The following is a 14,103-nucleotide window of genomic DNA, read 5'->3' as shown; positions in this document are numbered from 1 at the left end:
GACATCTCTCTTGCCTGCCTGATCGTCGTGCTTTAATATCTCTGGCACCCAAGGAAAAGCCTTAAGAAGATCTTCCTTCATTCCCTTGGCTTGATTTGACCGCCTGATACAGGGGTCAAATCATTCTGGTAAGCAGCCAGTATTTTCACTAGCCTGGGTGGAATTAATTCCTGTACTTGGTGGAGGCTATACAAGATCTGTGTGAGCACGGGTGACCAAATATAAGGAAGAACTATGTACATATGGATTGGGACTGTTTTCATACTAAATAGAGACTTAATACATTGATGCCCATAAGTGCACATATTTACTTTGGTTCAATCCTTTTTGGGAATACTATTTGTCTTTAGCACTTTTGCACTTTATAGTATATTATATTTTGTTATCACTGTGGAATATTTATTGTGGTATAATCACTATATGCACGTTTATGAGCTTGTCATTGATTAATTTATGTGAGCGCGGTCTACACCCCACTGTATACCCATCTTACAGTATAGGCTTCTTTTCTTTCTAGAATCCTTTTCTACCTGCCTTTCAACCCTCCAAACCATGAAGTGCACACCTAAAGAAAACCTGTGCTTTTCCCATTCATAGCAAAAGTAACAAGTATGCTTTATCTCCCCCAACCCACCAGCTAATATTTGCCTTTCCTTCACTATTTCCCCTTCTCTGTTCAGTCTAGGGAGCAGACAGAAACACCCGATGCTTGTAAGCAAGTGCAGTTAGCAAGTCTGCCACTTGGTGGCTCTATCCCAAAATAGTGTGGTAATAGGAAATTATGCAATTGGGTGTTAGGTACCCTTTTAGACAAAGCCTTCTTGCAGTGATGCAATGGGTTGAATTAGTGCCCATATATATTCCCGGATGGGAGGTGCATAGTGAAGTGGGGCATGGGAGCCAGATACCCCACAAAACTTGTGAATGTAGTCTAGTCAGCTACTTTAAGTGCCCTGCACAGGGGAGAAGGCCTGGGTGAGATTGTCTAACACTCAGAAGAACCAGCTGTAGTATTCCTGACTCGAAACATGGTCTAAGTAAACTGGAAACATGGTCTAAATGGACTAGGAGCAGGATGCCAAAGACTTTTTCAAGCCAGGCTCAGTGTTCTCTAAAGTGAGTACTAATGTTCCTGGGACTTATAGTGACATCTGGGAGCATACCCAGAGCTATGGGTAGAAGTTTGGATTACAAGACATAGTGATAGACTGGTATACTACAAAGGGCATCTTGTTAACCTCGGCTGATAGAGCAGACTGCTACAGATTTAGTATACAGTGAGATGGGTCCCAACACTGTGGTGCTCCTAAGGATAGGAGATGCTAAGGGAAGATGGCTAATGAGTGATGTGTAATGTGCACCTTTCACAAATGACAGCTTCAACTTGTCCACTTTTGTGTATGATGATGTATGCCGAAGTCAACTTGTCAGTATGTCTATGTGATGTAATTTGTCACTGCCATCTTTGAATAACATCGGTGCAGAAAATATCTTTCTTGTGTGGACATTCCTTTCTTGTGAATATAAAGGCTAATGGCTGAAGATGTCGTGGGCAGGCCTATGGCAAGAAGTTGGACACAAGATGGCGAAGACCAATAGCTACCAGTAATGGGATGTTGTCCTATCCAAGAAGGAGTGGGGCAGGAGCTTGGGTGACTTGACACCAATAGTCGGCAAAGCAAAAGCCCTCCCTACATACTTCTGCCTCATGCCATGTAACAGCGCTGAGCAAACTATAATATGCAGCTTACGTAAGGCTTTTTTTTAAGCGGAATGGAGTGAGGGTGGGGGGTAATTATATGTGTCGGTGGGGTCAGAATTAAATTGAACATGTTAATTTCCCCTGCAAAGGCAAATCATGTTGAGAAGAGTCCTTGTGAGCTGCAAAATCATTGAGCTGATTCTTTCTCTCTATGGTAGGTGGAAGGTAGGAAAACCAAATGTTGGTGGATGAATGGTCTTCTTTAAGAAAAACTTCACTTCCCTCTTTTTTTTTTTTTTTAACCTCCCTTACTTGTTATGCTGGGTTGTCCTCGTTTCATATACTCACCAGAATATCCAGCTTTGTCTTGCTGTGATCTGCTGCTCAGATGACACAGCTTAGCTCTTGTGCCACCATCTTCTTTTCTGACATCATTAGGGGCCTGGCTGCCCCCTTGGTGGCCACTGATGATGTATGCCACCTTGGTTCACCGACGTGTCTCTCTGCTCCGGCAGCCTCTTGGGTTATGTGACATGCATAAACCAGGAAGCTTCAAAGAGGAGACATCATTTTCACCTAGGCTAAAATGAAGGCTGGGGCGAACTAAAAAAATTAAATGTTTTTTGCCAGTTAGATTGCAGAGGGGGGTATGATGCCTAGCGCATCTTTTGAGTGAAGGTCCGCTTTAAGTGTATGTAACAACCTCCATATTGGAAGACTTCAGACATGCAAGAGTTCTGGTAGCTCCTCAAAAGAACAGGAAATTACATAAATGCTCATTCTGAAATGGGGCACCAGATAATCCTATATAATAAAGTACAAGTGTCTCTGCGTCCAGTCCCTGTGTCCGTGGGATTGCGCTACTGCGCATGTGCCCCAGGGACAGCCGTTGGGACTTGGAGCGCAGAGACTCAGGATGGTGCTGTCGGCCGGCCCCTAGCTGTCATCTCACGGATCCTCCCACGTTAGTCCCGCAGGCAGAGCGCCCTCTGGCAGCTGTCCCCGGCACAGTGAAGCAGGGCAGGAGCTGGTCCTCCCCGTGGCTGCTCCGCTCTGCTCCAGAGCCGGTTCTGCCAGCCGTCCCCCGCCACCGCCACCATGTGATTCTACGCAACAGCCGGCTCAGCCCTGTGCACACGGAGAGCAGCGCTCAGCCTGGACCCGGCATGGCTTCTGGGGACCTGTACGAGGTAAGCACCCCCCCCTTCCTTCCCTACCGAGCCGCATACAGGGACGCAGGATCACCGGTACACCGGGGGGCTCTTCATTCCAGACCTATCACCCGAAGAGGGGGTCAGAGGACGAGCTGAAGGTTGTTGTGATGAGGGGCGGGGAGTCCGGCCAGGATGGGGGGTGTGTGCCATGAGCTGGGGAAAGTGGGGGGCTCTGAGCGCCCTTCAGTGCTGCCACTGTGCACGTGTGCTGCCCACAGGGGACCCACACCATCGCTGCTGCTGCAGAACCTCTTCTATATCACCAGTCACTCATCTCTCATCCTATATAATAAAGTACAAGTGTCTCTGCGTCCAGTCCCTGTGTCCGTGGGATTGCGCTACTGCGCATGTGCCCCACGGACAGCCATTGGGACTTGGAGCGGAGAGACATTGGGCGGCCGGGCGAAATTGTTGAAGTGGGTGTGCGCGGGCACGCGACGGGTGCGCGCTCGCGTGGACTTACTGCTAAGCAGCAGCGGCCATTACAAGTGGCGGCGGGCGAGCGATGTCACACGAGAGCCACTCGGTCAGCTCTGCGTGTGTCCCCGATGTTGCTATGAGCTGGCTACGTCATGCGGCTCTAAGTTCTAGCGCCCGTTAATTTAACAGGCTTAATGTCTAGTTATATAATAATTACATGGCTCTCCAAAATATGAGGTCTGATGACTAAGCACCCTTAAAATGTACCCATAGCCTAGTTGTGGACATTAAAATGGACACATCTAATTGCAAGGCCCTTTAATTTTGTTAACCAGTTCTTGACCCCCACCCTCCACCTACCTCTATAATGTAAGTTCAACACTAGGGTGATGACCAAACTTCCATAGCGTATAATACATTACATCTAGATTAGTGTTGGGCCCATGTCGCCTCAGTGTGTACACCCCCTCTTCTTTTCCTTCTTCCCCGCTTTTTGTCATGCCCCACCCCCTACACGCTCTGGCAGTGAACACTGTCTTTGTTATGCCATGATTCTTCACTTATGTCATAGGTTATACTTGTTATAAAATCGTTAAGCTCTCACTCCCAAGGCAACACTAGATGCCACCTTTGAATGCCCTGCCCTACAAGTGCCTTTTTTTTACTATTATATTAGTCTATATTTACATATTCTAAACAGGCATTAAAAGAGCCTTGCAAGCTAAGTCCATCTTTCTGACCATGCTTTATGTTACACCCATATTTAGGGTGTAAAATAAAAACGTGAGAGTCTGCCGCCCTCAAACCCTTATCTTCCCCCTTGGAACAGAATTAAGCCATTCTGCTACCTGCTGGCACCGGTCAAATTTGAATATGACATTATTTACAGCTCCGTAACTGACCATTAGACCTTGGTATGGACCAGGGGCTCGAGGAATAGTCTGCAGGAAACATAATATTACACCTGCAACCGACTGATTGCAGTTGTAATGCTTTGCTTGTCCCAATGCAGAAAAATAATAATTGCACATTTTTGCCTTATGCAATATGTGTGCACTTATTTTTAATTATTTTTTTGCAAAAGAGGCAATTGGCCTAAAACACAAACCCCCACTGATCTCTGTAGCTGCATACACTGTAAAGTAGTTGATTCTCAAATTTTAAAACAAGGACTCAGAAGTGGCACCTGCTACTTCTTTACATTGCAATGCTGGCATACTGCCAAGTTCGTGTTTCTATACAAAATAAAGGGAGAAGAGCTGGGATTTTAGGGTCTGTGTAATGAACTTTAAAAATGAATTGCTCCACATTACATATATTATATATAGGTCGATAAGGGCAGTTTTCAAGCCCATTTACTGCTTGTACTTTTTGCTTCAATTGTCAATATCCTGGTTACAGGCTCCCTTTTTAAAACACTGGACTTCCAACATAGGTGTGTTCAGTCTACTGCATTAATTATTGCATTGTACCCAAAGCTCAAACTCACATGCGTGTGTGTGTGTGTGTGTGTAAATATATATTTCAGACATGCACACTCTTATAAATAAATATAAACACATATTTTAAAATGTATTAAAACATGGACGGTGTCAGTAGGTTTTAGTTTTCCTTTTTATTTTTTAGTGTTTTTTTTTTTTTCTGAACAGACCCCTGATATCTTATTTTTGAAACAGAGAAAGGGACTGAGGACAGAGATTCCCCAGTCCTTTTTAATAAATGAATGGGAAGTGCTCTATGCTAAGCAGTTTTCTGTTCATTCACAAACTGAAGCATAGTTAACACAGTGAGGGCCCAGGCAGCAGGGGTAATCTGCGCCACACAGGGTGATTAGGGTGTGCTCAGGCACACCCGGCACACCCTGTACGCATACCTATGAATTTCAATATATTATTTATCTATTTCAGGTACTTACAGCATATAGCGTTGTCAATTTATGCAGCACTTTACATATACATTGTACATTCATAGCAGTCCCTGCCCTCAAACAAATTCTTTTCCTGATCTCCTGAACCTGGTACTACTGAGATAATGAAAACTCAGCCAGAGCTAGGACCAGTTCTAGATCTGGTGGGCAACCTGGACCAGTGGTGCAAGGGTAGTGGCACCTTTAGCCTCTAAGGTTAAAGCAATCCTGAGTGGTTCCAGTAGCAAACTTTGGCAAACATGGGTTGTTATGTATGGTGTAATGCCAATGGTAGGTTACGCTTACCCACTGCTGTCTGATCTAGTGGGCAGTCTCTCAATCTTCCACAACCAGCTCTCATAAAAGATACTCCGTGACCTAAAATTATCCATGGATTCATAGCTGTCCGGATCAAGATTCCCTGCCGTTTCTGTGACAATGATATTGGAACCAGGACGGACTGGAAAGAGGAGACAGAATGGCAGAATGTGACATTAAGTATAACAGTAAATGCAATAACCATCTGCTATTTTGCAAAATGATAATAAAAGGTAAAATTCTGATCATTTTTGGGTCAATGGTACCTTACTTTTCAAAGCAGACTATGTGTGTGTGTGTGTATATATATATATATATATATATATATATATACATACATACATACATATACATATATATATATATATATATATATATATATACATATACATACATATGTATATATATCTTACTTGTATAAAATCTTTGTTTAACAAAAGACTAGCAACCTGGAGATCGATGCCAGAGGAAAAGAAGGCCAGTGTATTAAAACTGGGCATAATAGCTTTTGCAATGGGCATATTAGCACCTATGAAGGGTTTAAACAACTATTAGGCTGCTTTTACACTGATTTGCAGTGAACCTCTGGCTTTCTTGCATGTTGGCTGCATTGAGCCATAGACTTTTATTATATCCTGCGGGTTTGGTGCGCTTCAGAAAGTGCACCACGCCCACAAGGTGTAATTGTGGGATTGGTCCCTTGGAAAATGATAATCCTTACTTTTGCTTATGCACTTAAGGACCAAGCCTATTTCTAAAACTTGTTGTTTGCAAGGTAAATATATTATTATAAATGATAAATTTATTTATATATATATATATATATATATATATATATATATATATGTATGTGTATATATATATATATATATATATATATATATATTATACATATTTATATATATTTTTATATATATTATTCTAGAAAATTACTTAGAACCCCCAAAAATGATATATATATTTTTTTTAACAGAGAACCTAGAGAATAAAACAGAGATCGTTGCAATACTTTATGTCACACTGTATTTGCGCAGTGGTCTTACAAACGCAATTTTTTTTTGTTTAAATACACTTTTTTTAAATAAAAAAAAAAGAAAAAACAGTAAAGATAGCCCAATTTTTTTCTATAATGTGAAAGATAGTGTTACTCTGAGTAAATTGATTATGTCAAGCTTCAAAATTGCACACACTTGTGGAATGGTGACAAACATTGGTATTTTAAAATCTCCATAGGCGATGCATTAAAAATCATCGCTCCGGTCCTCCAAGGCCATAGGGTCAAGTGGGGGCCATCTTGCCCTTATTCGACTTCCTGCACAGCACCTCAGAGGATCTGATTGTTTTCCCTGCTACCGACGGCTCTGGTAAGCCGAGAAAACGAACGGGAAGTGGCGGGAGGGGGGTGGGCACCTCTCCCGCCGCTCATAAAGATCTTATCGCGGCGAATCTGCCGCTGGGACCACTTTTGTGTCAAAGAGGACCGCCCGCTGTGTAGAAAAATAGCGACGTAAATACCTGGTGGGCGTTCCCGAAGTGGTTAAAATCTTGATTATGCTATTCAGAAAAAAAAATTCTAAATTCTGAACCATTTTATTTCATTGTGGCCTGCAACCGGTTACCAAATCACTTAAGTGACCCTCGCTCTTCCAAAGGTTGAGCATCCCTGCTGTATATAGATTCCAATGTTGAAGAAAAGGGTTGCCTGGAGTTCCAATTAAGATGGACAAAAAGGATTGTTGTGTATATTTTACATGTTGTAATGGGGTTGATTTACAAGGCAAATAGACGATTTACTTTGCAAGTGAAGTGGCACACTGTAAGGGAATTTTCCCAAGAACTTGGTGAATAAGTTACAATTTTACGTTGCAAAGAATACAAAATATTGTGCAAGAAAAAAACAAAAGACAAAAACTGCACTTTTACTTGCACATGATTAGATGATGTAAGTCAGAAAAACGTCACCTCATTCACTAAACCATAGCTCCCAACTGTCCCTGATTTCGAGGGATTGTCTCAGATTTGGAACAAAGTCCCTCTGTCACTCTTTCCTCCTCATTTTTCCCTCATTTTGGCCTGATCCATAAAGTTGTATATAATGTACAATACTTATCCACTTCTGGACCGGAAAGATTTGCCCCCTTAATGACCAGGCCTTTTTTTGCGATTCGGCACTGCGTTCCTTTAACAAACAATTGCGCGGTCATGCAACCCTGTACCCAAATAAAATTGATGTCCTTTTTTCCCACAAATGGAGCTTTCTTTTGGTGGTATTTGATCACCTGTGCAACTTTTATTTTTTGCGCTATAAACAATAAAAGCGACAATTCTGAAAAAAAAAAAAAAACAAGATTTTTCACTTTTTTGCTATATAACATTCTCAAAAAAATTATTTAAAGATCTATTTTTTTTAACATTTCAGGTCAATTTGTTTTCTGCTACATATTTTTGGTAAAAAAAAATCGCAATAAGCGTATTTTGATTGGTTTGCGCAAACGTTATCGCGTCTACTAACTACGGGAAAGATTTATGTCATTTTTATTGTTTTTTTTTACTAGTAATGGCGGCGATCTGCGATTTTTTGCGGGACTGTGACATTGTGGCAGACAGATCAGACACCTGACTGACATTTTTGACACTTTTAGGGGGGAACAGTGACATTACTACAGTAATCAGTGCTAAAAATATGCACTTACTCTAATAATGACACCTGCAGGGAAGGGGTTAACACTGTGGGTGATCAAGGGTTGAAATGTGTACCTAGGGGCGTGTTTCTAATTGTATGTGGGTGTGGCTTGTGAAATGATCACAGTGACCTGTGATCCTATATAGAGGGATCACAGAACTGTCGGCTGTGTTTACAACAGCTGACCGTCCTTCTCTCTCAGCGGGGAGCGATCGCGGGTGTCAGGCAGCAATCAGATCCACCTGCCCCGTGCATCGGAGTCCCTGCTGACGAGCGGGGGCGGGAGTGCGCCGCCGGCGGCGCGCGCCCTCTAGCTGCAGGCACGCGACTGACATATGCCTACGTCGGTTCGCACAGGAGTATAACTGCGGCGGGCAGTCCGAAAGCGGTTAACGGGGTGTGGCAGGAGGTGTGTCCTATGCCTATGTACTTTTGCTAAAAGGTGTCTCTTGTTCCCATCTCAAGAAGTTAGGAGGCATGGCAAAGCTTTGGAGAAAATTCCCTTACAAAATAAACAGCCTATTTTCTTTGTTAAATCCACCCCCAAATGCTGTTAATTTGCAGTGGAAGAACTTACAGGAGAGGCCACCAAAGCTGTGTGCATGCATAGTTTTCTTTCTTCTCTGGACTAAAAATACAATTAAAAAATATTTTTATTATTGCGTAGATGTGACATATTGTATATGAATATTTTGGATTCTCATTTTTAGGCATCAAGTGTAGTGTAGCCACCCCGCCTTAAAGCGGAGTTCCACCCTGGGAATACTTTTTTTTAAAAAATACCCCCGGGACAGTCAGGGCTAGTACATTCCACAATGGCTAGCCTCTGATCTGTCCCGGGTTGCACTTACCTTATAGAAGAAATACTTACCTTGAAAATGTATTCTCCAGCGCTGCCATCTCAGGTGTGGGCAGCTTGAAGCCAGCGCGATCCTCTTCTGCGTCCTCTTCAGTCTTCTTCGGTCCCACGATGCACTGCACCGGCCCCGCCGTCACTTCCGGTGCCGCAGCGTCATCCCTCCACAGCTTCTGGGCATGCCCAGAAGCTGTTTAGAAGGGAATGACGTGCGCGCCCCGGAACGGACGCCGGGGCCGGTGCAGGCACATTGATTCCTGGGAGCGATGAGAGATCACACAGTAGGTATGAATCATGAATATTTATATCTTTTTCCAACCAACCACTAAGAGTGTCCTGTGCCAGTGGTAAATTATGGGAAAAGGTATTAATATTTGGGGCTGGCTGATGCTAACTTTATTCCCCCCAAGCCTGGGGAGGGTGCATGTGATGGAGCTGCTTCTGGAATTACTTTAGGCCTCATATCAGGCCTGATAGCCTAGATGCAGGGCCGGCCCTACCAGGGGTCCCGCTGGGTCCATTGGACCCAAGAAGACCCTTGAAAAGGATGTAAAATTGATGCCCAAGATTTCGTTTTCAGCAGTTTTTGTGTCATCAGTTTGTAGTGCATTATGGGCGGCATTTCCCCATCTCATACTGCCGCCCGTACTGCAAACTGACGAGTATGAGGAGGTGGAGCGTCTCCTCTGGGGAACGTTCCTCACATGATCGCGGTGTGAGCAATGACATCAGACATCAGTGCACTCCATCTCACGCATGGCAGGCTGGATCTTCTAGGATGGTGCTCGCGGCAGACACAGGAGTGACACAAGGACTGAGGGAAATCAGTGGGTGTTTGGTGGATCGGTCCGTTGGTGAGTTATGGAAGAAGATAACAGTACATATAATATTTTCTAAATGTTATACTTATTTAAAATAATGGATGTGGGGGCCTTTTGATGAGCTTTTTTTTTTTGAGGGGGCGGGGGGCGGTGGGGCAGCATTTTATTCTTGGACCCAGGCAGGACAACGTCTAGGGCCAGCCTTGCCTAGATGTGATGAGGCCTGGTGATGCTGATCCTATCTGGAGACAGGATGGAGTCCCATGGAGGTTTGTTGACTCTCCTGCAGAAGCTCAGTGTGACAGACCCAACCGGGACAGGGGCTTTTGGAGAGGAGGACTAGGGGCAAGCCTACCCACTAATTATGGCCCATGGAGAGAGCAGAGCATTCTCTAATGATGGACAACCATTTAATAGCGCCTGAGAGCGAGGCTTGGATTACTTTTCTGAATAAGGACCATAAAGCTTCCCTTCTGGAGTGGATGGAAAGAGGTAATATTACCCACTTGCCGATCGGGCCATAGCCGAATGACGGCTACAGCGCGGTCAGCTAGATCTGGTAGGGCGTTCAGGGACGTTCTCCCAGAATCACGCTTCCCAAACGCCACCTGGGGCATTCACATGGAAGTGTTTGTGCTCGCCGGGTCCCATGGATCCATATGATGGATCGTGGTAAAGGGCAAAGGGCAGCAGCCTTTTACCTCCATGCAATGACGGAGGAATCACTTGTCAACAAACCGGCGCATGTCCGTTTCAGTTCTCTCCTCTCCTCGCACTCTGTACACAATGATCGGTACAGCGTGCGAGAAGAGGAGGGAGACCGCCTCGATCATGCCTCGATCATACCTCAATCATGCCTCAATCATACCTCAATAATGCCTTAGTCATGTCCATCCTTGTCTCAATCATACCTCAATCATTCCTTAATCATGTCAATCCATGCCTCAATCATGCCAATCTGTGCCTTATTCATGCACATCAGTGCCACATCCGTGCCCACCCATGCCACATCTGTGCCCACCCATGTCACATCTGTGTTCATCCATGCCAAATCAGTGCTCATCCATGCCACATTAGTGCTCATCCATGCCACATCCGTTCTCATCCATACCACATCAGTGCTCATCCATGCCACATCAGTGCTCATCCATGCCACATACATGCCAAATCAGTGCTCATGCATGCCACATCAGTGCTCACCCGTGGCTCATCCATGCCACATCAGTGCTCATCTGTGCCACATCTATGCCACCTCAAGGTTCATCTGTGCAACATCCATGCCACATCAGTGCTCATCCGTGCTACATCAATTCCATATCAGTGCTCATCCATGCCACATCAGTGCTCATCCGTGCCTCATCCATACCACATCAGTGCTCATCCGTGCCACAACAGTGCTTATCAGTGCCCTACAATGCCTCACAAAAGTGTAATAGGTAGTCAGGAAATTAGATTTGTAATTTTATGTCCCTAGAGCACCTAACGGCGCTCCCTGAATGTTTGACCTTTGTATTTGGCCAGGCTGTGTAAAATCCTCACACATGCGGTATCGCCATACGGAGTAGCAGAATGTATTTTGGGGTGTAATTTTTGCTATGTATATGCTATGTGTTAGAAATATCTTATGCGTTTTTAGTTTCTTTCCACATTTTCCAAAAACTTGTGGAAAAAAAATGACATGTTTAAAAGACTCATAATGCCTCCTAGATTATGTGTTGGGCTGTATTGGGGTGTTTGATTATAACTCCGGTCATACTGATTAAAGCTGATCAAAAAAGGAAAGGGTTAAATACTCCATAGGTGAGGATTGAAAAGCCTGTACATGACATTAGTTTAGAATTAACCATGAATGATGTTTCTAGAATTATTGCTCTTACTCTGATAATTGTGGTGACACCCAACGTGTGAAGCAATCATTGTTTATGTTCATGTGCATGCCCTACGAATGTTTGTTCACGTGCAGATATTAGGGTGTCACTGGTACCCCCAAAAGTGTCAAAAATGTCAGTTAGAGGTCTGATCTGTCCGCCACAATGTCGCAGTCCCGCAAAAAATTGCAGATCGCCGCCATTACTAGTAAAAAAATAAATAAATTAAATAGAAATGACATAAATCTTTCCCGTAGTTAGTAGATGCAATAGCTTTTGCACAAACCTATCAAAATACGCTTATTTTTTTTTTTTACCAAAAATATGTAGCAGAAAACAAAATTGGCCTAAAATGTTAAAAAATTTTGATTTTTAAAATTTTTCTTTTGGGAATGCCATATAGCAGAATGTGAAAAATATTGTTTTTTTTGTTTTCAAAATTGTCGCTATTTTTTTGTTTATAGCACAAAAATTAAAAATCGCAAAGGTGATCAAATAACACCAAAAGAAAGCTCTATTTGTGGGGAAAAAAACAACATCAATTTTATTTGGGTACAGTGTTGCATGACCACGCAATTCCATACTGTTTTTGGTTCCATGCCAAGTTTCAATCAGAGAGAGACAGTCTGCAGGTAAGCAGTTTCTGCTATGCTCTGTTTACAAATCCTTCATTTCCTTGGAGTCCCATGTCATCGATGTATCCTGTATTGAATGTCTATTTGTAGACAGAGCAGAGCAGAGCAGTGCTCCTTCTCCTCCATACTGTTTTTGGTTCCATGCCAAGTTTCAATCAGAGAGAGACAGTCTGCAGGTAAGCAGTTTCTGCTGTGCTCTGTTTACAAATCCCTCAATTCCTTGGATTTGTGTTCTTGCTACACCCTGTATTGAATGTTTATTTGTAAAACATACATTTTTTTTAAACAAGAAAAAACATCAGTTCAAAAGCATGTCAGCCTTAAAGTAGATGTAAATCCTATCACTTAGGCTCCGTTCACATGTCAGCGTATGGATCACGGGCAGAACCGCCGCGGTTCCACCCGCGATCCGGAGATTATTGCAAATCGCGGGACGCCTTCGCGTTGCCCGTTGATTTGCAATAGACCCCCAAACGCTGAGCGATGTTGCCGCGATTTCCGCCTGCCAAATCGCGGTAACATCGCGCAAAAAAAATTGCGGGACTCTGTACTTTTTTGGTCGTAATGCGTCCCGCGATTTTTTTTGCGCGATGTTAACGCGATTCGGCAGGCGGAAATCGCGGCAACATCGCTCAGCGTTTGGGGGTCTATTGCAAATCAACGGGCAACGCACAGGCGTCCCGCGATTTGCAATAATCTCCGGATCGCGGGCAGAACCGCGGTGGTTCTGCCCGCGATCCATACGCTGACATGTGAACGGAGCCTAAAAGATAATTTATGCTTCAACATGTTAATGCAATTTAAAAAATAATGATTACTCTTTTTTAATCTGCAGCTTTAAAGTGATTGTAAAAGGTAAAAAAAACCACACAAACAAACATGTCTATACCTACCTGCTCTATGCAATAGATTTGCACAGAGTGGACCCCACCAGCGCTCCTGGCCCCTCCTCTCTGTCCAGTGCCCCCATGGGAAGCTGCTTCCCATAGGGGCACTAATATGAGCTCATTCCATAATATGAGCTCATTCCATAATATGATCTGATTCCATTGACACAGAGCGTGGAACGCAAAGCGGAACACAGCATAGCTGTTGCTGTTCATCTGTTCGATTCTTATTGCTTTCTACAAGTGTCATTTGAGGCACTTTTAAATGTGAGTTCTCATCTTTTATCTTTTACTATTATATTTGATGTATATATGATATATTTGATATATACTATATAATAAAACATACTGCACCATGAGTTTTTCTCCCTGCATTTTTTGAGACACTATGGATAGATGTCCATTTGAGCCATACACATAGGAGACATATTGGATAGATGTACCCCTGAGTCTTCACCTAGGTGGAGGTGGTTGCTGCAAAGACCAAGGAGTTCTACTAGCACTGTAGGTCCCCAGAGGCTTCTGGTAAGTGGCCACTACTTACTGGGTGGAGGACCAGATATTCCACGCCATCACTGAACCTCACCAAGGGAAGAAGCACAGCACAAGCACAAGATTTTACATCACTTCACTTGATAGTTTTATGGACACTCTCATATATATTTTTTGTGTAATTATCAACTAAATGTTCATTTGTCTGGCACCTACTTTTTGGTGGTTCTACATAAGTATATATCTATCTATATATATATATTTATCAAATATATTTTCATTGCACTGAGCACCTTACCTC

At 43.4% G+C, this 14,103-nt stretch overlaps 1 protein-coding gene across 1 annotated transcript in view; it reads right to left on the bottom strand.

Moving 5' to 3' along the window:
* LOC309553290 (complement C3-like) overlaps positions 1-14,103 on the bottom strand; it is a 183,753-nt gene that overhangs the window by 76,433 nt on the left and 93,217 nt on the right. Inside the window, exon 18 of the mRNA XM_082254303.1 lies at positions 5,549-5,702. Coding sequence (XP_082110429.1) covers positions 5,549-5,702 — 154 coding nt within the window. The remainder of the gene's footprint in view (positions 1-5,548; positions 5,703-14,103) is intronic.

The sequence above is a fragment of the Pelophylax lessonae genome (assembly GCF_965119305.1).
Source record: "Pelophylax lessonae genome assembly, chromosome: 4".
NCBI classification, from domain to species: Eukaryota; Metazoa; Chordata; class Amphibia; order Anura; family Ranidae; genus Pelophylax; species Pelophylax lessonae.
The sequence above is the reverse complement of the archived record's forward strand: the minus strand, read 5'-3'. Positions and strand labels throughout refer to the sequence as shown.